This window comes from Drosophila nasuta, chromosome X (assembly GCF_023558535.2).
Source record: "Drosophila nasuta strain 15112-1781.00 chromosome X, ASM2355853v1, whole genome shotgun sequence".
Classification (NCBI taxonomy): Eukaryota; Metazoa; Arthropoda; class Insecta; order Diptera; family Drosophilidae; genus Drosophila; species Drosophila nasuta.
This window is the reverse complement of record NC_083459.1, coordinates 3,587,306-3,611,527: the sequence shown is the minus strand read 5'-3', so window position 1 is coordinate 3,611,527 and position 24,222 is coordinate 3,587,306. Positions and strand designations below refer to the sequence as shown.

General features: G+C 35.7%; 3 protein-coding genes across 5 annotated transcripts; all 3 read left to right on the top strand.

Moving 5' to 3' along the window:
- Window positions 1-1,726: 1,726 nt before the first annotated feature.
- On the top strand, window positions 1,727-2,641 carry LOC132796929 (uncharacterized). Its single transcript, XM_060808291.1, has 2 exons — window positions 1,727-2,234; window positions 2,312-2,641. The coding sequence occupies exons 1-2, from the start codon at window positions 1,964-1,966 to the stop codon at window positions 2,566-2,568; spliced, it is 528 nt and encodes a 175-aa protein (XP_060664274.1). The 5' UTR covers window positions 1,727-1,963; the 3' UTR covers window positions 2,569-2,641.
- Window positions 2,642-10,915: 8,274 nt separating this feature from the next.
- On the top strand, window positions 10,916-19,877 carry LOC132796647 (uncharacterized). Of its 3 annotated transcripts, none has more exons than XM_060807893.1 (5): window positions 10,916-11,042; window positions 11,111-11,321; window positions 11,383-11,608; window positions 19,256-19,421; window positions 19,484-19,877. In XM_060807893.1, exons 1-5 carry the CDS (start codon window positions 10,955-10,957, stop codon window positions 19,810-19,812), a joined length of 1,020 nt encoding a protein of 339 aa, XP_060663876.1. In that variant the 5' UTR covers window positions 10,916-10,954; the 3' UTR covers window positions 19,813-19,877. The 3 variants fall into 3 exon arrangements, with proteins under 3 accessions (XP_060663876.1, XP_060663875.1, XP_060663878.1); XM_060807892.1 differs by lacking the exons at window positions 19,256-19,421; window positions 19,484-19,877 and adding exons at window positions 11,671-11,836; window positions 11,898-12,335 and having other exon boundaries at window positions 10,918-11,042; XM_060807895.1 differs by lacking the exons at window positions 10,916-11,042; window positions 11,111-11,321; window positions 11,383-11,608; window positions 19,484-19,877 and adding exons at window positions 18,496-18,630; window positions 18,695-18,905; window positions 18,967-19,193 and having other exon boundaries at window positions 19,256-19,345.
- Window positions 19,878-21,799: 1,922 nt separating this feature from the next.
- LOC132796646 (uncharacterized) lies at window positions 21,800-23,136 on the top strand. Its single transcript, XM_060807891.1, has 5 exons — window positions 21,800-21,954; window positions 22,011-22,215; window positions 22,278-22,494; window positions 22,557-22,722; window positions 22,784-23,136. The coding sequence occupies exons 1-5, from the start codon at window positions 21,816-21,818 to the stop codon at window positions 23,119-23,121; spliced, it is 1,065 nt and encodes a 354-aa protein (XP_060663874.1). The 5' UTR covers window positions 21,800-21,815; the 3' UTR covers window positions 23,122-23,136.
- The last annotated feature ends 1,086 nt before the right edge of the window (window positions 23,137-24,222 follow it).

Genomic DNA, 24,222 nt, shown 5'->3' with positions numbered 1-24,222 from the left:
TTGTATTTCTGTGTTCCAAAAGAAATTGGGAAAGTACAATTGGAAAACTGAAATAAAAAACAATATTGAATCTATAAGTGTGAACAGCGGTGTGAATAGACAATGATATTGGGCATTGCATTGACGTGCATTACGATACAATGTGAGGTAAATATAGTACTACGTATACTACGTATAGGTTAGTTATAGTATAGTAGTTGGGTATTATTATTACATTTTGTTATCAATATGAAAGAGCATCGTGAATTACGCACAAAGTTGGGCAAACAATGTGAAGTGGGAACCGAGTTGAGTCCACATCGAGCGAGAGACGGAAATAAAAGGCCCGTCTCAAGTACTTGAGAATCTCTTACGGAGGTGAATCAAATCAAAATCAAAATGAAGATGAAATTTGTTATGATCATTTGGTATCACATGCTTTTCTGATCAGGTGAATTGATCGATAAATTGATCAACAAATAGTTCTCTTGTTGAGGGTGTTTTTTTATGCTTTTTGTGGGACACGCGAGTTCAAATTGATCGATTGGTTGGTAATTGGCAATTGGCAATTGGTAATTGGCAATTGTGGGTACTTTTATAGGCAGATTAATTGGTTGCTTGGCATTAGGCCATGTCTAAAACGGTTTCGCTCAAGTGCTTTATTTATAGAAACTGAGCGAATTATTGCCAATTAACGCGATCCAAAAACAACAAATAAAAGAAAGAAGACGGAAAACCAATGAACAATAGTTAATACAAGCTACAGAAGCAACAGCACAATAACCATCACCATTATCATAGACCCCAAAGCGAGGGTTTCCATTATTATATCTGGAATTGGTGCTATTAAGAAAGATTTCGATTTTATTAGTTATAGTTTAGGTTATAGTTTTCTATTGGGAAAATTCGATTAAGTTGGCAATAGATTTGAGAAAACATTTTGAGCATAGATTTGGAAACAGGTTTTTTTCTTAAATGAATTAAAAACAAAATATAAAATTTATATTTTATATTCTGATTGATTGATTTTTTCATTTAATAATACAAACAGGAGCAAAGATGTATGAATTTGAAAAAAGATTTATGAATAATTTTTCAATTTACTTTTAAATAATAATAATGGTTAATATTGATTCTGAAATAGACATTTCTACTGTTAAAAAATAGAACAAAATTACGATTTATTTGTAAGTTAATTTTTCAATTAAATAAGATAAATCGTTTCAATTTAGAAAACAATTTGAAATTTCGTGAAAGTTTGTAGAACACAAATTGAAATTGAAATAAATTGCTACATTGTTAAAGTTGATTTGGAAATTTACTTTTTCTTGACTGTTTAAAAAAAAAGACAAAATATATACAAAATTAAAATTTTTTGAAGTTTCCTGTATGTCTAACGTAAATATATCCTGTAAGTAGTTTGTATCATAAAAGCAGAAATCGTTATTTTAAAGCATTTTTTTTTTTATATATTTTCTTAAATTCAAATAACATTTTTTTGTATTTCTTAAACATATTTTTGTCTTTTAATAATTTATTTTTAGTATATATATTTTCTTAATTACATCTGAGCATTCTATGCGTAGTGCGAATAGATGTGGACCAAGGCTAAAAACATAAACGGTGACCCTCGTTGAAGTTATAAGACCCATGGCGGCTTATCGTTCAGTTCTTACCTCGAGTTGCTCTTATCTAACGCTGACCGCCGATAAGAGCGTGGCGCGTATAAAAGCCATCGGCAGTGGCAGGCGATGCACAAAACAGTCGCCAAATTGATTGCACACAGCGCGGAACCTAAGCTCTCTCATATTTCGATCTTTACTCCGATTCGTAATACGTTCGTTCGTTCGTTCTTTTATTGGAGATTGACGATAAATTAAAGACATTTCATGTAGTTGTTGCGTGCGTGCGTGAAGCATCAACTACACAGAAATAAACTATAAACTATATCTACATTTTTTTTGAGGTTTTATTTTTGTTGAGAATGTTGCAAGTGTTGCTGCCATTGTTGCTGCTGAGCGCCAGCTCAATTGCTGCCCCATCACTGCAGTCAGTGCAGTCAGTGCAGTCCGTGCAGACGACGGCGCAGTCAACAGCACAGCAGCGAGCGAGTGATTTATATTACACACCGATCACATCGGTGACGGATGAGACGCGTTACACGACAAAGAATCCCGATGTTGAGCTGGTGGCACTGAACAAGGTGAAGCACAGCAAGGGCAATCTTGTCTTCAGTTCGGGTCAACGCATCTCGGGTAAGTGACGAATTCGCCATTTCCCAATTCCGCAACATATTCACTAACATTTTGAAAATTTACTTTGCCATTCTTAGGCGATAAATTGCTGGTGAATAACTATGCCGATGAGAGTTTCACGACTGCTGTCAATGTTGAGGTCGAGATGCGTTATCCTTCGGCAACGGGAACGGGCAGCACTTTGACCTGCATTGAGATCTATGTGGATTCGTCGGCCAACGATGCGGATGCGTATTTTACGGAAGGCAGCATTGGCAAGACGGCGGCAGCAATACTCTTGACATCGGATCAGACACGCACTTTTTCGTACGAGGCCTATTTCTATGGTTACTAGGCTTAGTCGAGTGCACACACTTCTGCAATGCAATGCGAAGAAGCAAAATAAAACAGCATCATCAACTTTGGAACTGAACTGTGATCGCCATCGTCTCGCCATCCACATATATAATCATATATATCCACCCCTTATCGCCCGCGCCCGCCCCTCTGCTCTCCACCCCCTTTGCCCACTCAATAGAAGTATTATAGTGCTAATATCTTAAATTAAAAACAAACAAAAGAAAGAAACAAAAAAAAAAAAAAAAGAAAATGAAAGCAATTTTCTCGGTTTGGAATACATTCGAAATTTGTTCATATTCAGTTTTCTTTCTTCACATTTCTGGCTTATCACACACACAGAACACACACACACACAAACACACTATCGCGCAAATGTTTCGATTACTTCCTTTCAGATGCTAGCTAATTGAAATAGTCGCATACACAACTCTTTCTCCCCAGACTCTTGATTCGCATTCACACATTCACTCGCTTTACACGCTGCAGTTACACGAACTGCCCTCAATCTATCATATGATCTAATACCTTCGATAAGGTGGCGCGTGTCAGTAGCAACTAGGCGTTGACAACTAACTGATTAATACTACCACTACCACCAGTCCAAAGACCCCCACAAGCAATTTAGTGAAAACAACGTTAGCTGCTGTCCAGAATTAGTCTTTAGCTACATTTCGCGGAATGAGACATCAATAGCTGGCCATCGCATTCTAATCCGTTGAGCAGCTCAGCGATTTTGCTATCATATCGCCGCTAGCAACTTGACAACACTCAAAAGTTAATCAAATGATTTGAATCATTTTGCTGTGTTTACGATTTCGATTTTGGGGAGATTAATATGAAATGTCTGCTCACAAGCACAAAGGAAACGGAAATGAAACTATGAGTACACAATAAATACATAAAATAATTAAGTACTCATATTTAATGAAAACCTTAAGCTTACTCGTATGTAGTATATAAACCACTTTAAGTAGTATTCATGATCAAATTGTGAGTTTATATGTCTTAAGAGTTTGAGCTCAAACAAGTAAGAAAGCTACAGTCGAGTGTACTCGACTGTGAGATACCTGCTACCCATTTTGAATAAAAGAAATATATTTTGCGGTATTTTTCGTAAAATATACCGAATATTCTGCAAAATTACTAAAAAAATACCAAATGGTATATCGATACAGCACATCATTCAAAATATACCATAGACGGCACAATGTACCAGATTGTCGGCCAAAGCAACTAAGAGCCCTACAAAAGTATTTCTTTAATAACTTCGACAATTTCTATCTGATCGCAACCAAATTTTCAGGAATCATAACTACTATAGTAGTTAACTACTATAATAGTTATTGTATATACCAAAATTCGCAACTCTAGCTTGGATTTGCGGGGGCGGAAGTGGGTGTGGTACAAATTTGAAACAAACTTAATCTGCGTGCAAACATAACAAATGCTGTCGTAAAAAATTATAGCTCTATCTCTTATAGTCTCTGAGATCCAGTGTTTCATACAGACAGACGGACAGACTGACAGACGGACGGACGGACATGGCTAGATCGTCTCGGCTGTTGACGCTGATCAAGAATATATATACTTTATAGGGTCGGAGATGCCTCGTTCTACCGTTACATACATTTCCTGCCGGCACAAAGTTATAATACCCTTCTACCCTATGGGTAGCGGGTATAAAAACTTAGGCACGTAAAACATACTAGTAAAGAGCGTAAATAGATAGTTATATATATTGTTTTTTTGTGGAAAGCCGAAAACACGGTAAACTTGATTATCGCCACCAGCTCGGTTACCCGCGGACTAGTGAAATAGTGCAACATATTAGGGTCTTTAAAGTAAGTACTTACATTGGACCCAATGGATCGGCCGGTAAAGTAAGTACTACATGGGACACCATGAAAGGGTCAGTAAAGTAAGTACTTACATCGGACCCCATGGAAGGGTCCGCCATTTTAAATTAGAACACATGTACAATTACAATTACAGTTTTTATTTAATTTCAATTTATCTTTATTCTAATAAGCTGGATTCTTTTATTACTTTAAGGCAGCTTGAGTTTTTAAAATACATATAAAGGCCTTGGCCTTTCTCAACTGATCCTCAGCTGGCCCAATACCGTCGACTGCAGTTATTAAATCTGACAATGAAAAGGATTAAACAAGTTTTAATAGATTGAAGTGGATAATGATTATTAAATATTTATCTTTCAAGATACGTACCGATCATAATATCAAAGACATTGTCTTCTTTTTTTTTAGGGCCGCTTTCCCCTAAACGCCATCCACATTAACCACTTGATTGGCTTGTCACTCTAGTAAGTACCCATGTAGTGATCGGCGGGGTAAGCACTTACCCATGGCCAATCGCCACCTCCATTTCTGCAGGGTAGCTATCGAAGAGGAGCAGAACTATTTCAATGATTTGGAACAAGAAATCGTCTCAACTCTGTATGAAGACGAAGACCATCAGAATGATGATAGCTACGAACAAGCTCTCATAGATGAGTCAGAACTACATTTTTAAGGATAAACAGTTGTTCACTACCATACTTCCAGTGTAGGGTGAAGAACGAAGAAGCTTATAAATTTTTAATAGGCACTGGATCAAATAAAAACTACATTCAAGTAACAATAGTTCCCAATCCCAAACATATAGAGAAACCATTTTTTTGTCAGCTCCGTCAGAGGGCAAGCCAAAAAACGCAACAAATTGACTTACATTTATTCGGATTAATAGAGACACCCATCCGATTCCATCTATTGCTCATGACCAAAGCTTTCCATAGTATATAAGGAAACGTTACGAGGAAAAAGTTAAATGCTATTATAGATGGGAAAAATTACACCCTTTTAAGAAGTGGCAATAAGAAGATCAAGATATAGTACATCAGTTGCCAGCCGAATCAGTTATTAAGTTTCAAGTACGTACCGAACATATGACAAACGAACAGAAAAACGCAATTGAAGGGTTGATCGTAGAACATAAAAATCTTTTTGCAGAACCACAGCAGAAGCTCACTTAACAACTAGAGTCGAAGGTGAGATCCGCACATTCTCCGATCTACCAGTTTATTCAAAACACTATCCAAGCCCCAGCTCGTTGAAGCAAATTGTAGAAAAGCAAATACAAGAACTTCTAGATGATGGTATCATCCGACCCTCTCGGTCTTCCTATAATGCACCAGTTTGGATCGTACCTAAAAACACAATGCATCCGGTCAGAAAAAATACAGAATTGTTATCGACTATAGAAAGCTGAACGAAGACACCATATCAGACAGATATCCCATACCCGAAATAGGAAAAATCAAACCTGAAAAATGGATTTCATCAAATTCCATTATAAAAATGTGACATAGAAAAAACGGCATTCGCCGTAAATGGTGGGAAATATGAATTTACAAGACTACCATTCGGTCTTAAAAACTCCCCTTCTATTTTCCAAAAGGCCCTATACGATATCCTCATTGAAACGCTGGAAAAGTTTTTTAGAAGAAATTAATTACGAATTTAAGTACAAACCTGGAACCACCAACGTTGTCGCAGATGCACTTTCCAGAACACCTACTAGTTCAAGACATACCCTTATACCAACTATAGAAAGACCCATTAACATTTTTCGAAATCAACTCTTCCTACTTATTGATGACCAATCAAGATACAATTTTGAAATTCCATTTCCGTCTTATCATAGACATGTTATTAAACAGAAGTGTTACAACGAAAAAGAAGTTATCGACATCTTAAAAAAGCGACTAGACCCCAAGATTATAAATGGTTTGCATCTACATCAAAACATCTACCCCATGCATTTTAGCGCATACAAAATAAGGTATACGCAAATGGAGGTGGAAGATATAAAAAAATGTTAGTAAGCAACAAGATCTTATCTCAAAGCAACATAGAAGAGCGCATAGGCAAGCATCAGAAAACAAAGCTCAACTCTTAAGCAAATACTTTTCCCCCGAAATGACTAAAAAGGTTAAAGTTATTGTGTCCGTATGCCTGACGTGCAAGGAGTCAAAGTATGACCGACATCCATCACAGGCATTGATCCGAGAAACACCAATCCCAGGGTATCCAGGAGAAATTGTCCACATTGACTTGTACCTTACACAAAATCGCGTCACACTAACAAGTATCGACAAATTTTCAAAATATGCCAAAGCAGGATAGTGAGTTCTAGAGCATCAGAAGACTTAAAATTCCCTCTGCGAGAATTATTGATTGCATTTGGTATCCCAAAGCAGATAATTATTGATAATGAGAGAGCCTTAAGTTCAGCTTCTTTAAAATCTCTATTGTTGGGAGACTTATTGGGAGACCTATTGTATAAATCAGTACAGGAATATAACAACTCCATCCATTCTACAACAGGGAAAAACCGATTAACATATTCTTCGGATTAACGCGATTAACCGATTCGAATCAAATAGAAACTGAACGGAAAAAGATTGAAGAAAAGATAAGAGAAAAGTAAAAGACTGACCTAGAATATCATAATGTAACTAAAAAAGGTGCAAAAGACTACAAAGTTAGCGAAGTGGTTTATGTTCGAGTAGATAAAAGAATAGGCTTCAAAATAACTCCCTGTTTTAAACCTGAAATTGTAGCAGCAAACCAAAAATCCACTATTAAAACCAAATCAGGAAGAACAATACAAGAATAATTTAAAATCTTAAAATTTCAGTTTTTCAGAATCTTTATTCCAAGCAGTCGGGGTGAAGTCATTGTTTTGGATTATGCAAACTCCCAAATGGTTTCCATCAACATGGGACTCGCCGCAGAACAAAATAGCACCTTTAAGATTATCCATGTCATAGATTTAGAAGCTTATAAGACTACTTTGAAAATGCTAGGGGGAATCCATTGAAAATATATCAAATACGAATCCGATCTATCCGTTTCGTAATTATGAATTAGCACAAATGAAAAGCGATCTGTCTAAATGGTTCGCATGCAAATGGTTAAAATTGAAGTACCTGACTCCAGATCACCAAGATTAGGAAGTAATAATCAAGAAAATTAATGAACAGCTGGAAAACAATAATCGTCAAGTCGTTATAAATATAATCACAAGTCAAAGAATAAACGAGCTTACTGAAATCACGAATGCAATAGTGAAATTCACTTAAGAAAGCAAAGAAGAAAAATGGAAAAAAAACCATACTAAAGTACGAAATGCAATTATTCAAAGAAGAAATCAGAAATATTGTTCATTCAATTAGTTGGGCTAAGCCCGATATCGTTAATTCAGTTATTTTAACTAAACATGAACTAGTGGCAATAGAACTTCTAAATTCTAAAAAATAAAAAATTACATTTTGTCAACTTCGAAGAAATGCTTGAATTTGCTAATATCAAAATAGCCTCAAATGGAATTAACTAGCAAAGAGAATTGAAACAAAATCCGCAATGACGAAACTTTTTTTGTGGCCAATGAGATAATAAGCACTGAACCTTCCTTTACTTCATCTTATAACAGAAGCTAACATTATAGATGAAGGAACTGAATATAAACAATACCCAGAAGATTAACCTCATCAACAATGGTAACACAATTCTAGCAGCAACAAACTTTCCGCTGATAATTTTGATAGAGGCGGCCGCAATGGTAATCGTAAAGTACTCGAAGTCCAGAAGTACAACCTCAGTGATGAAATCAAGCCACCTAGTACAAGGTCAACACACATTCGAGGACGATCCCGTCTTAAAGGGGGAAGAGTTAACAACCAACGTGACTCTCGGACAAACTCCCGGCCCGTTTCCACATTTCAACTCAACGTCAGCGGTTCTACACGCACAGAAATTCAACCAATGCTCACCTGCAATCAGGTCGATGCACCATCCAGACGAAATCCGAGACAGTTGCACAGTAAAAAGTGTTTCTTTAATGACTTCCACAATTTTTATTCATTTATTTAAAGGTTAGCTATAATTAAAATTAATATTAACGCTATTGATAAAACAATGGCAGACCAAAATTCGCAGCTCTAGCTTTAAAACAAGTAAGAAAGTTACAGTCGAGTGTACTCGACTGTGAGATACCCGCTACCCATTTTGAATAAAATAGATATATTTTGCGGTATTTTTCTCAAAATATATATATACCGAATATACTGCAAAAATACTAAAATATACCAAATGATATATTTGGTATATCGATATAGTACCTCATTCAAAACATACCATAGACGGCAAAATATACTAGATTGTCATTCAAAGCAACTTGGACCCCTAGTAAGTGGGCGTATTTGCCGATACAAAAGTGTTTCTTTAAGTAACTTCGACAATTTTTATCTGATCGCAACCAAATCGTAACTACTATAGTAATTATTATACACACCAAAAGTCGCAGCTCTAGCTTTAAAATTACGTTTGTTATTCGATTTTTTTTGATTTGCGGGGGCGGAAGTGGGCGTGGCAAAAATTTGAAACAAACTTTATCTACGTGCAAGCATAAGAAATGCTGTCGAGAAAAAAATGATAGCTCTATCTCTTATAGTCTCTGAAATCTAGGTGTTCATACGAACAGACGGACAGACAGACATGGCTAAATCTTCTCGGCTGTTGATGCTGATCAAGAATATATATACTTTATAGGAGATGCCTCTTTCTACCTGTTACATACATTTCCTGCCGGAACAAAATTATAATACCCTTCTAGCCTATGAGAAGCGGGTATAAAAACCTTCAAACCGACAATAACACATCTTTTTAAAAAGTAAATCAACTAAAAATTTAATTCATATGTCAAACGCCAGCCATAAATTAATTCTACTTTTAATATGTTTTTGAATATATTCTACAATTATGTAGATTAAAATATTTTTTAGGGTTTCGCTAAAATCGGTGTTTCAACACTTCGCATTCGATATCTGCAAACTATTATATACACGCCTTCGCCGTCCATAGTTGAAACAACGACATTTATTTTATCGTCACCAACGTCACAACATTTGGCTTACTCAGCATCGTCTATGGTGCAAAATTTCTACTTCCTCTGGGCTCACATAAATTTTGTACTTGCTTCTATTTCAATTTTCTGATTAATTGCAATGAATTCGGATTATTAAAGAAATATGCGGGAATTTCGCAAACGATTACAGCTCAGAATTTTTTTTTTTAATTTGACACTTCCAGAGATTAAAAGTGCAATACATAACATATATGTATATACACAAGAGAAAATTTACGCTCTAAAAGCTAAAACACTAATCCTAAGATTGTAAATATTTATATTTTAATTTTTTAAAAAGTTCTTGAAACAAGGTTTTAAAATGCCGATTAATAATCTTGTTTTGTAATCGATTTTTATAATTAAAATAAAAACATCTTAAAATAAGAATTTTCTTAAATTTAAATCTAAAAATTGTTCATCGGTTGCAGCTTCTTTGAGTTCAATTATAGTCTATCTAATAGTCAATCTAAAAACAAACAAGTAAGAAAGCTACAGTCGAGTGTACTCGACTGTGAGATACCCGCTACCCATTTTGAATAAAAGCAATATATTTTGCGGTATTATTCTCAAAATATACCAAATATACTGCAAAAATACTAAAAATATACCGAATGGTATATGTGGTATATCGATAAAGTACCGCATTCAAAATATACCAGATTGTCAGCCAAAGTAACTAAGACCCCTTGTAAGTAGGCGTTTTTGCCCATACAAAAGTATTTCTTTAATAACTTCGACAATTTTTATCTGATCGCAACAACATTTTCAGAAATCATAACTACTATAGTTATTATTATATATACCAAAATTCGCAACTCTAGCTTTAAAATTACGCGTGTTATTCGATTTTTTTGATTTGCGGGGGCGGAAGTGGGCGTGGCAAAAATTTGAAACAAACTTGATCTGCGTGCAAACATAACAAATGCTGTCGAAACAAAATTATAGCTCTATCTCTTATAGTCTCTGAGATCTAGGTGTTCATACGGACAGACGGACGGACACACAGACGGACAGACACACAGACGGACAGACGGACATGGCTAGATCGTCTCGGCTGTTGACGCTGATCAAGAATATATATACTTTATAGGGTCGGAGATGCCTCCTTCTACCTGTTACATACATTTCCTGCCGGCACAAAGTTATAATACCCTTCTACCCTGTGGGTAGCGGGTATAAAAAGGAATATGAAATGAAGAAGAAGAATTTTTTCTGGGCTCAATTTTGGTTATGTGTTGATTAAACATTGTTACTATTAATTTTAAAACTTATTTTTCTTAGTGTATATATATTTATATTTATGTATATGAGTTTATCGATAAGGCTGAGAATGTAAACATGTGGTAGAGAAGAGCGCAGTAAAGTCGAGTGGAAATCCAGATTCAGTTGCGTTGAGAACATTCAACTGAAACATCATGATTGCCATTCGCTTATTTGCATTTATATTCACCCTCACGTTGGTGATGGCAGTGCCAAAACCATTGGAAGAACCCAAACACAAAGGTGCGTTCAATTAAATGGAATAATACATCAATAAAAATATGTACATATATATAAATGATTGCAATTAGAGTTTGATACTTGCGGCGGTGACAGAGAATTTCCACAGGGCGAGTGTCGCTACCCTGAGAATTGTAACACTATTGAAGAGTATCTCATGCAGAGAAATATCGGCTACAATGACGTGCCTTCTTGTGGCTTTAACAGTCCGTTTAAGGGTAAAATGATTTGCTGCCCCAAAACTGATACACAAAGAACGACTTCAGGTCCACCAATATTCCGGTAAGTTAAAATGAATCAAAGAGTATGAGAATCATTCCATAATTTGATCAATTTCATGCAGCTTCACTGGAACTCATCTGGTTACTATGCGATACTTCAAAAACGAGGGAATGGATGATTATGTGTACCGTTGTACGGGTGTTTTACTGTCCTCGTCGCATGTTCTAGCGTCGAAACAATGCGCTGGAGAGGAGGGAGAGGAGCTAGTTAGACCCAGCAGAGTAAAGTTGGGATCCCAAGATGCAAGAAGAGTAGACGATAAAGCAGATATAAAAAAGGATATTAAGGTAAGCTGCTAAGTGCAACTAAATATAATATTGATATTTTTGATTTTCACATTTTTGCACAGAAACTCACGAGTTACAAAAATGATTTGGTGCTCATCAAGTTGAGAACGACACTTAACACAGCACAGCTGATGGGAAATGTCAGCATAGCGAAACTCTGTCATCCAGATGATCTGAAGGGTCACCCGAACTTCTTTGCTGCCGGTTACTCATACAATACGGAAGAAAGTACGACTTTTTATTGGTAAATCTATCTATGTACTATTTATATCATATTGACTTGCTACAGACGAAAGCTGCACCAAATTCACGATGCAATTGCAAAACCTTAATCTCACCGAATGCAACAATGTGAAGGTGACGCGTCAAATCGAAGATTTGGCAACGGATCAGTCACATTTCTGCCTTCGCCCGTTACCCATATACAAGGAGGGCGAAGAGTGCTCAAAGTGTTTGACCGCGACATCCAGCGTTCTTCATGTGCAGCGTACGAATGGTAGTCAGTGTGTGGCGGGCATTGCCACGCCCACAAACAATGAATGCATCGAGGAGGACAGTCCATTGTACTTCACCAATATCCTGACAAATTCAGTCAACGATTTCTTTAATGGCGTCATTATAGAATAGAGTAATTACATAAGACGAATGTGGATGATAAAATAATAATAATAAAGAAGATAAGAACAGCAACAAAATATTGAAACGCCAACTTAAGAAGTCAAAAGTTGATATTCACAATAAAAACATAATTGTTTTTATAATTTAATTCTTAATATTTCTTTTTCATTCATATTTTATTATATATTAAAAATGCAAAATTTGTTTTTTATATATTTCGAAATATCTATCAAGTAAGTTCATTTGTGTTTGCATTTATAACGCAATTTGTACCTCAGTAAAATTGATATTTGTGCAAATCTTATTTTTGATGTAACGGTTATTCGAATAACTATATTAATCTTTCGAGTATACACATTTTTTCTCGTATGTTTTGACATGTGTTTCTATGCATTTATTTCTTATCTGCTTTTAATCTATGGTCCCGTTAGCATTTAGAAGAAGACAAAGTCATGCGTTTAGTAGAAAGTTGATATTTGTGCAAAGTTCTGCATTTAGATTTTGAGCTCGACACGTCAACTGACCTCCAGCAAAAAAGTGGCTTATTTTAAGAAATTGTTCATTTCTTAATGTACATAGTTTATATTGTTGCCATTTTTGATCTTTTTCGCGAGATTTCTAACATTATTGATTAAAAATGCCGCGTGCACTCGAATTAAGTGAAAAAGAGAAGACTCAAATTAAAACAATGGCTGAGTTTGGCGTTAAAGTTGACGAAATTGCCAAAAGAATTAATAGGCATCGCAATACAATTGGAAATTATTTAAAAGCCCCAGAGAAATATGCGCAAACGAACCGCAAGAAAGCCGTTTCGAAAATAGACGCGCGCACTAAACGGCACATTCGAGCCTTGGCAACAGCTAATACAATGAGTTGTGCACAAATAAAAGCGGAGTTGCAGTTGCCAATAAGCAGACAAAGAGTGCAACAGATTTGCAAAAAAAGATTTGAACTTGCAGAATGATGCAAAGGTGCACAAACCAAAGCTCTTACCAAGACATAAGAAGGCCAGGCTTGCATTTTACGAAAAGTATAAGTTTTGGGAAAATAAATTTGAAAAAGTGATTTTAGCGATGAGAAAAAGTTTATTTGGACGGCCCAGACGGTAACCAAAAGTATTGAGGGATCCTAGACATCTAAGACAGACTTGCCATAAACGAAAAAACGGTGGTGGCTCACTTATGGTTTGGGTCGCTTTTAGTGTTAAAAGAAAGTCTCCTATATGCTTTGTACCTGGACGGATAAATGCGCAAATGTATACGGATCTCCTAGAAAGTGAACTTATACTATTTGCAGAAGAGTTGCATGGCGAGGACTGGATATTTCAACAGGATAACGCTCCTATACACGCTGCGAGGTATACGATGTCGTTCCTGGAATCGAAAAATATACCCCTATTTCAGTGACCAGCAATAAGTCCGGACTTAAACCCAATTGAGAACCTTTGGAGCATCCTGTTAGCAAAAGTTTACAAGGGTGGAAGACACTTTGAGTCATTGAAGGGCTTGAAGGAAGCCATTGTTAAAGAATGGGATGCCATCGACACAAACACGCTCCAAATCTTGGTAAACTCAATGCCCCAACGTTTAGAATTGGTCGTACAAGAAAACGGAGATTCAATACCATATTAAAATAATAATCTCAAGTCATTTTGTTACTTAGTTCCTTAATATTATGCGTTTTTTCAATTTTGCACAAATATCAACTTTCGCTGAACAATTTTTTCAATAAAATTTTTTTATGTATTAAACATTTTATAATTTGTTAAAAATCATGTTTATCAAATTTCAATACCAACTACCTATTGAAAAAAAATATTGAAAAAAAAATGCGCCAAATAAAAGTTAAAAAATAAACCAACAAAATATGATGCACAAATATCAATTTATTCGTATGGTAGTATGTAAGTAAGTATGTGTCTCCAGGAAATATATGAACATTTCAAAATTTGCTTTGCGATTCTTAGGTGATAAATTGCTGGTGAATAACTATGTCGATGAGAGTTACACGAACTGCCCTCAATCTATCATATGATCTAATACCATCGATAAGGTGGCGCGTGTCAGTAGCAACTAGGCGTTGACAACTAACTGATTAATACTACTACTACCACCAGTCCAAAGACCCCCACAAGCAATTTACTGAAAACAACGATAGCTGCTGTCCAGAATTAGTCTTTAGCTACATTTCGCGGAATGAGACATCAATAGCTGGCCATCGCATTCTAATCCGTTGAGCAGCTCTGCGATTTTGCTATCATAACTTTCGAAACTTGACAACACTCAAAAGTTAATCAAATGATTTGAATCATTTCGCTGTGTTTACGATTTCGATTTTGGGCAGATTAATATGAAATGTCTGCTCACAAGCACAAAGGAAACGGAAATGAAACTATGAGTACACAATAAATACATAAAATAATTAAGTACTCATATTTAATGAAAACCTTAAGCTTACTCGTATGTAGTATATAAACCACTTTAAGTAGTATTCATGATCAAATTGTGAGTTTATATGTCTTAAGAGTTTGAGCTCAAAAAACTTAAGCACATAAAACGTACTAGTAAAGAACGTAAAGAGATAGTTTAAATATATTGTTTTTGTGAAAAGCGCAAAACTTGTTTTTTTTGTAATTTCTTCAGTTGAAAAAATTGAAACCTATCGATTTTTACCTTTATAAAAAGTAAGATAAGATGAGTTGATGGTAATCATCTTTTAATCGATTCAAGGGAAAAAGTCGATGCCAAAAATATACCTAAATGTGTGGCGTATTCTCTCGCCTTTCGGAAGACGATGGACAAATAAAGTGAATGAAAGGCAACGAAAACAATGATAGAATAAGATAGATTAAGTGCAAGGGAAGCTAGTTTAATTAAAATGGATAGAAATCTAGAGCCAACCAAAAAAACAGACACGAAAGTTATATATAAACCTAAAATATGTTTAGATATGATATAGCTACAAAAATGGTTACAAAAAATTAGGCAGAAAGAAAGCAAAAGTGGGCTTAAAACTAAATGCTAAGCAATATAATTATTAAGTCATCTATTGATGAAACAAAATAACGAATTGATTGAAAGGCAAAGTAACTTCATAAAGATTTGCAAGCTTGCCTTTCGTCAACCGTTGCTAAACAGTTGTTAAGAGTTGCAACATGTTGGGTGAGTAAACTTCTGGTAATATATTTATTGAAAAATATGTGTGAATGTGTACACTGTGTGTGGGATAAGTGGGCGTGGTCAGACAGGGGAGCTTCATAAAGATTGCTATGTGTGTGGCTCAAACCAAGTAATGCGCAACAATTGTGCAGATCCTCAACGTGTTGCCTGGTAAACGAAAATGGTGAAAAAGTTAATGCCAAAAATGTGTGTGTATGTGTGCCAAATGCATTTATGTGTGTTTGACTAGGCGGCGGGCTGAGATATTAATGAAGGCAGATGGGCTAAGTGAGCGTGATCGGTCAGGGTAGCTTCATGAAGATTTTTTGCTTCTTTTAATCAACTGTTGTTAAACAGTTGTGAATATTACTAAACAGTTGTGCAGAAATCGAAGACATTGCAGAGGAAGCTGCTGTTAGTTGATTTAAGCATGTCACTGAAAAAGTTATTGCCAAAAATTTGTCAGTATGTCGGTCATATTGTGAGTGTGTGTTTGACAAGGCAGCGGACCAAGAAATTAGAGTAGGCGGATGGGCTAAGTAGGCGTGGTCAAGCAGGAGAGCTTCATAAAGATTGTCCAGATTGTGTGCATATATGTGTCTGTATATGTGCTGATGTGCTGAGTGATGATAAAGAACTTTGTACGTTTGTATTATGAGAAAACTAGGACACATTTGTCATTTCCGAACCGATAAAGACATATATATTCTTGATCAACGTCAACAGCCGTGACGATATACCCATGTCCGTCTGTCTGTATGAACACCTAGATCTCAAAGACTGTAAGAGATAGACTTATACATTTTTTACGACAGCATTAGTTTCAAGCATTGCTATGCCCACTTCCACCTAAATCGAATAAAAAGCGTAGAATCTAGAGTCGCGAATTTCGGTACATACAATAATAACTGCAGTATTTGTGATTCCTGAAAATTCTGATGCGATCGGACAAAAAATTGTGGGAGTTGCATTTTTACTTTTACTTAAATAGGTTGAAGGCATCTCCGACCCTATAAAGTATATATATTCTTGATCAGCGTCAACAGCCGAGACGACCAAGCCATGTCCGCCTGTCCGTATGAAACACTGGATCTCAGAGACTATAAGAGATATAGCTATAATTTTTTTTCGACAGCATTTGTTATGTTTGCATGCAGATCAAGTTTGTTTCAAATTTTTGCCACGCCCACTTCCGCCCCGAAAATCAAAAAAATCGAATGACAAGCGTAATTTTAAAGCTAGAGCTGCGATATTTATGATTCCTGAAAATTTGGTTACGATCAGATAAAAACTGTGGAAGTTATTAAAGAAATACATTTGTAAGGGGTCTTAGTTGCTGTGGCTGACAATCTGGTATATTGTGCCGTCTATGGTATATTTTGAATGTGGTACTATATCGATATACCAAATATATATATATATTTTTGCAATATTTTGAATATTTTTCTTTTATTAAAAATGGATAGCGGGTATCTCACAGTCGAGCACACTCGACTGTAGCTTTCCTACTTGTTTAATTGTACTATTATATAAAAATACCAATTATAGTCTATGGCATATTTTAGTATTTTTGCGTTATGTTAATTTGGTCTATTTTAAGAATAATACCTCACTCCTTTGATCTTATTTAAAATACAACGTTGCGGGTATCTCACAGTTGAGCACACTCGCCTACAGCTTTCTTACTTGTTTTATATGTAGGTTTTTCTTAGGGCGCATTTGAAGTTTATGTGCAAATTGAATTTATTTGTAATAGTCCTACTAACATACATTGTTATAATAAATGAAAAGAAGTGTTATTTATTAAATAAATTAATTATTTATTATGATTGGCAACCAACTATATTTTGAAATAAAATAAAAGTAAACGAAAAGCGGTAATTTAGAATATTGTATACAGCTACTTTAACAGGTTTGAGAAGCCACGCGACAAATACTAAACATACATATGTGCAGAGCTGATGACTGCAAAATTGTTGTTACCTACAACAACATGCTCTATGTAATCGATAAAGCATGTCCGATTTTTATACCCGCTACCCATAGGGTAGAAGGGTATTATAACTTTGTGCCGGCAGGAAATGTATGTAACAGGTAGAACGAGGCATCTCCGACCCTATAAAGTATATATATTCTTGATCAGCGTCAACAGCCGAGACGATATAGCCATGTCCGTCTGTCCGTCCGTCTGTCTGTTTGTTTCAAATTTTAGCCACGCCCTCTTCCGCCCCCGCAAATCAAAAAAATTGATTAACAAGAGTAATTTTAAAGCTAGAGTTGCGAATTTTTGTTTATACAATAACTAGTATAGTAGCTATGATTCCTGAAAATTTGGTTACGCCTACTTACTAGGGGTCTGAGTTGCTTTGGCCGACAATCTGGCACATTGTGTCGTCTATGCTATATTTTGAATGGTGTACTACATCGATATACCAAACATACCATTTGGTATATTTTTAGTATTTTTTTAGTATTTTGGTATATTTTGAAAATGATACCGCAATATTTTGCCTTTATTAAAAATGGGTAGCGGGTATATCACAGTCGAGCACACTCGACTGTAACTTTCTTACTTGTTTGTGTTCGCATTAAGCTCAACAGTCATGCCCTACTTTTATAACTTTGTTATTATGGGCATGTGGTCTGCATATGTCAAACGCCAGCAAAGCGATAAATGAATTATATTTTTAATATGTTTTTGAATGTATTCTACAATTATGTAGATTGAAATATATTTTAGGGGTTCGCTGAAATCAGTGTTTCAACACTTCGCATTCGATATCAGCAAAATATTATAAATATCCATAGTTGAAACAACGACATTTATTTTTATCGTCACCAACGTCACAACATTCGGCTTACTCAGCGTCGTCTATGGTGCAAAATTTCTATTTCCTCTGGGCTCACATAAATTTTGTACTTGCTTCTATTTTAATTTTCTGATTAATTGCAATGAATTCGTATTATTAAAGGAATATGCGGAAATTATTTTTCTTAGTGTATATATGTATATTTATGTTTTTGAGTCTAGCGATAAGGTTGAGAATGTAAACATATGGTAGAGAAGAGCCCAGTAAAGTCGATTGGCAATCCAGATTCAGTTGCGTACAATCCACAAGCGCAGCACATACAGATTGAGAACATTCAACTGAAACATCATGATTGCCATTCGCTTATTTGCATTTATATTCACCCTCACGTTGGTGATGGCAGTGCCAAAACCATTGGAAGAACCCAAACACAAAGGTGCGTTCAATTAAATGGAATAATACATCAATAAAAATATGTATATATACATGATTGCAATTAGAGTTTGATACTTGCGGCGGTGACAGAGAATTTCCACAGGGCGAGTGTCGCTACCCTGAGAATTGTAACACTATTGAAGAGTATCTCATGCAGAGAAATATCGGCTACAATGACGTGCCGTCTTGTGGCTTTAACAGTCCATTTAAGGGTAAAATGATTTGCTGCCCCAAAACTGATACACAAAGAACGACTTCAGGTCCACCAATATTCCGGTAAGTTAAAATGAATCAAAGAGTATGAGAATCATTCCATAATTTGATCAATTTCATGCAGCTTCACTGGAACTCATCTGGTTACTATGCGATACTTCAAAAACGAGGGAATGGATGATTATGTGTACCGTTGTACGGGAGTTTTACTGTCCTCGTCGCATGTTCTAGCGTCGAAACAATGCGCTGGAGAGGAGGGAGAGGAGCTACTTAGACCCAGCAGAGTAAAGTTGGGATCCCAAGATGCAGGAAGAGTAGACGATAAGGCAGATATAAAAAAAGGATATTAAGGTAAGCTGCTAAGTGCAACTAAATATAATATTGATATTTTTGATTTTCACATTTCTGCACAGAAACTCACGAGTTACAAAAATGATTTGGTGCTCATCAAGTTGAGAACAACACTTAACACAACACAGCTGATGGGAAATGTCAGCATAGCGAAACTCTGTCATCCAGATGATCTGAAGGGGTACCCGAACTTCTTTGCTGCCGGTTACTCATACAGTACGGAAAAAAGTACGACTTTTTTATTGGTAAATCTATCTATGTACTATTTATATCATATTGACTTGCTACAGACGAAAGCTGCACAAAATTCACGATGCAATTGCAAAACCTTAATCTCACCGAATGCAACAATGTGAAGGTGACGCGTCAAATCGAAGATTTGGCAACGGATCAGTCACATTTCTGCCTTCGCCCGTTACCCATATACAAGGACGGCGAAGAGTGCTCAAAGTGTTTGACCGCGACATCCAGCGTTCTTCATGTGGAGCGTATGGATGGCAGTCAGTGTGTGGCGGGCATTGCCACGCCCACAAGCAATGAATGCATCGAGAAGGACAGTCCATTGTACTTCACCAATATACTGACAAATTCAGTCAACGATTTCCTTAATCGCGAATAGAGTAATCTCATAAGACAAATGTGGATGATTTTTGTAAAATGATCTATTAAAAGAAAGTATAATAAACCCACATATGTATAAATATTGTGTTTAGCTTGAGTTGCAATATCTGAATAGCTTATACGAATGACAAATTAAGTTGAAAATTAATTTATCAATGGAAACGTCTTGAGACTCAGACTCAGAGATATTATTATACCCGCTAGAAGGGTATTATAACTTTGTGCCGGCAGGAAATGTATGTAACAGGTAGAAGGAGGCATCTCCGACCCTATAAAGTATATATATTCTTGATCAGCGTCAACAGCCGAGACGATATAGCCATGTCCGTCTGTCCGTCTGTGTGTCTGTCCGTCTGTCCGTATGAACACCTAGATCTCAGAGACTATAAGAGATAGAGCTATAATTTTTTTTCGACAGCATTTGTTATGTTTGCACGCAGATCAAGTTTGTTTCAAATTTGTGCCACGCCCACTTCCGCCCCCGCAAATCAAAAAAATCGAATAACAAGCGTAATTTTAAAGCTAGAGTTGCGAATTTTTGGTATATATAATAATAACTATAGTAGTTATGATTTCTGAAAATTTGGTTGCGATCAGATAAAAATTGTCGAAGTTATTAAAGAAATACTTTTGTATGGGCAAAAACGCCTACTTACAAGGGGTCTTAGTTACTTTGGCTGACAATCTGGTATATTGAGCCGTCTATGATATATTTTGAATGCGGTACTTTATCGATATACCACATATACCATTCGGCATATTTTTAGTATTTTTGCAGTATATTTGGTATATTTTGAGAATAATACCGCAAAATATATTGCTTTTATTCAAAATGGGTAGCGGGTATCTCACAGTCGAGTCCACTCGACTGTAGCTTTCTTACTTGTTAAATAATATATTAAATTATATTATAGTGTCTGAATAAAATATTATATATATAAAAAACAAGTCAAAAAGCTACATTGGAGTGTGCTCGACTGTGGGATACCAGCTACCCATTTTGAATAAAAGCAAAATATTACGGTATTATTTTCAAAATATACCGAAAATACTAAAAGTATTCAAAATGGTATATTTGGTATATCGATATAGTGTCGCATTCAAAATATACCATAGACGGCAAAATATACCAGATTGTCGGCCAAAGCAACTAGAAAACCTAGTAAGTAGGCGTTTTTGCCCACACAAAAGTGTTTCCTTAATAACTTCAACAAATTTTATCTGAACGCAACCAACTTTTCTGGAATCATAAATATGTTACTATCGTTATTATTGTGTACCCATAGGGTAGAATGGTATTATAACTTTGTGCCGGCAGGAAATGTATGTTACAGGAGGCATCTCCTATAAAGTATATATATTCTTGATCAGCATCAACAGCCGAGAAGATCTAGCCATGTCCGTCTGTCCGTCTGTCCGTATAAACATCTAGATCTCAGAGATTATAAGAGAAAGAGTTATAATCTTTTTTCGACAGCATTTGTTAGGTTTGCACGCAGATCAAGTTTGTTTCAAATTTTTGCCACGCCCACTTCCGCCCCCGTAAATCAAAAAAATCTAATAACAAGCGTAATTTTAAAGCTAGAATTTTGGTATATACAATAATAACGGTCGATCGGATAAAAATTGTATAGGTTATTTAAAATAAAAATTTTGTATGGGCAAAAGCGCATACCTACTAGGTGCCTTAGTTGCTTTGGTATGTTTTGGACCCTATGGTATGTTTTGAGTGTAGTACTATATTAATATATCAAATATAGCCTATGGTATATTAATTTGGTATATTTGTAAATCCATACCGCATTGTTTTGTTTTTACTTAAAATGGGAAGCGGGTATCTCACAGTCAAGCACACTCAAATATAGCTTTCTTACATGTTCTCTTTGTGTAGTATATAAAACAAGAGCGATAAGGCTGAACAAATATGTTATATGTATCGAAGAAAGCCTGATTGAGCAAAGTCGCGCTGAGAAGTTTTGTTGAGTAACAACTCAGATTATAATGTCGATCTTTTCAGTCTCTCGCTGTTGTTTGGATGAGTGCAACATAGACATTATGTTTTCCATCAGCAAACTTCTTTTTATATATGCACTTATACAGCTGATTGCGAAGCCATCAACAGCTAGGAAAAAATATCAAGGTCAGTTAATTCAGTTGTTTCTTCAAGCTGAATGTAGATCGTAAATTTGTGATCAGAGAACGATATTTGCGGTGGTCTCCACGGATTTCCTACTGGAACTTGTCAACTGGCCACAAAATGCACAACACTGAAGACATATTACGAGAAGAAGCGGATTGATCCACTGAATGTGCCCAGTTGTGGCTTCAAGAGACCCTTTGGCAAGGCGATGCTCTGCTGTCCCAAACCTTTTGAAAACCTAACAGAGGGTGAATCATACAAGTGAGTCTACAACAATTTGTGATTGTAAGAGATTGTTCCATAATTTTGTCATTCTTATGCAGCTTCACTGGAACTCATCTGGTTACTATGCGATACTACAAAAATAAGTATAGGGATGATTATGCATACCGTTGTACGGGTGTTTTACTGTCCTCGACGCATATTCTAGCGTCGAAGCAATGCGATGCAGAGAACGACGAGGATTTACCCAGCAAAGTAAAGTTGGGATCCCAAGATGCAAGAGTAAACGATGAATCAGATATTAAAATCGATGTTAAGGTAAGCTGCTAAGTGCAACTAAATGTAGTAATGATATTTTTGAGTTAGGCATTTCTGCACAGCAACCCACGAGATACAAAAATGATTTGGTGCTCATCGAGTTGAGAACGACACTTAACACAACACAGCTGGTGGGAAATGTTAGCATAGCGAAACTCTGTCATCCAGACGATCTGAAGGGTCACCCGAACTTCTTTGCTGCCGGTTACTCATACAATACGGAAGAAAGTACGACTTTTTATTGGTAAATCTATCTATGTACTATTTATATCATATTGACTTGCTACAGACGAAAGCTGCACCAAATTCACGATGCAATTGCAAAACCTTAATCTCACCGAATGCAACAATGTGAAGGTGATGCGTCAAATCGAAGATTTGGCAACGGATCAGTCACATTTCTGCCTTCGCCCGTTACCCATATACAAGGAGGGCGAAGAGTGCTCAAAGTGTTTGACCGCGACATCCAGCGTTCTTCATGTGCAGCGTACGAATGGTAGTCAGTGTGTGGCGGGCATTGCCACGCCCACAAACAATGAATGCCTCCAGGAGGACAGTCCATTGTACTTCACCAATATATTGACAAATTCAGTCAGCGATTTCTTTAATGACGTCATTTGCGAATAGAGTAATTACATGAAACGAATTTGGATGATAAAATAATAACTTTTGTATAAATATGGTTTTTAGCTTGAGCTGCAATATCTGAATAGCTTATACGAATGACAAATTAAGTTTAAAACTAATTTATCAATGGAAACGACTTGAGACTCAAACTCTGAGATATATTTAAATAATGTAATAAATTGTATTATAGTTTCTGGATATTATATATGTATATGTATATATAAAAAAATAATTAGTAATACAAATAGACCATTTAAATATATAGTCCTGAATTAAGAATTTCTTCTAGATTCAATTTTAATATGGTTTCGTGTTCATTCAACTTTGTTTTCTTTAGGTGAAAAACTTTTTTTTCTAAGTGTATATATATTTGTATGTTAAGAGTGTAAAAATAAAGAAGATAAGAACAGCAACAAAGTATTGAATCGCCAATTAAGGAAGTCAAATGTTGATATTCAAAATAAAAACATAATTGTTTTTATAATTTAATTCTTAATATTTCTTTTTTTATACCCGCTACCCATAGGGTAGAAGGGCACAAAGTTATAAGTGCCGGCAGGAAATGTATGTAACAGGTAGAACGAGGCATCTCCGACCCTATAAAGTATATATATTATTGATCAGCGTCAACAGCCGAGACGATCTACCCATGTCCGTCTGTGTGTCTGGCCGTCTGTCCGTATGAAACACTGGATCTCAGAGACTATAAGAGATAGAGCTATAATTTTTTACGACAGCATTTGTTATGTTTGCACGCAGATCAAGTTTGTTTCAAATTTTTGCCACGCCCACTTACGCCCCTGCAAATCAAAAAAAAGTCTAATAACAAGCGTAATTTTAAAGCTAGAGTTACGAATTTTGATATATACAATAATAACAATAGTGGTTATAATTCCTAAAAATTTGGTTGTGATCAGATAAAAATTGTGGTTATTAAAGAGTTATTAAAGAAATACTTTTGTATGGGCAAAAACGCCTTCTTACTGGGGGTCTGAGTTGCTTTATCCGATAATTTGGTATATTGTGCCATCTATGGTATATTTTGAATGGTGTACTATATCTATATACCAAACATTCCTTTGGTATATTTTTAGTATTTTT

What these genes read in the sequence shown, in the direction of transcription:
- LOC132796929 (XM_060808291.1), top strand. Translation starts at nt 1,964, where the DNA reads ATGTTGCAAGTGTTGCTGCCATTGTTGCTGCTGAGCGCCAGCTCAATT. An exon ending in TTCGGGTCAACGCATCTCGG is followed by an intron (nt 2,235 to 2,311) that starts GTAAGTGACGAA and finishes TGCCATTCTTAG; the next exon opens with GCGATAAATTGCTGGTGAAT.
- LOC132796647 (XM_060807892.1), top strand. Translation starts at nt 10,955, where the DNA reads ATGATTGCCATTCGCTTATTTGCATTTATATTCACCCTCACGTTGGTG. An exon ending in GGAAGAACCCAAACACAAAG is followed by an intron (nt 11,043 to 11,110) that starts GTGCGTTCAATT and finishes GATTGCAATTAG; the next exon opens with AGTTTGATACTTGCGGCGGT. An exon ending in TCAGGTCCACCAATATTCCG is followed by an intron (nt 11,322 to 11,382) that starts GTAAGTTAAAAT and finishes AATTTCATGCAG; the next exon opens with CTTCACTGGAACTCATCTGG.
- LOC132796646 (XM_060807891.1), top strand. Translation starts at nt 21,816, where the DNA reads ATGTCGATCTTTTCAGTCTCTCGCTGTTGTTTGGATGAGTGCAACATA. An exon ending in ACAGAGGGTGAATCATACAA is followed by an intron (nt 22,216 to 22,277) that starts GTGAGTCTACAA and finishes ATTCTTATGCAG; the next exon opens with CTTCACTGGAACTCATCTGG. An exon ending in CTCATACAATACGGAAGAAA is followed by an intron (nt 22,723 to 22,783) that starts GTACGACTTTTT and finishes GACTTGCTACAG; the next exon opens with ACGAAAGCTGCACCAAATTC.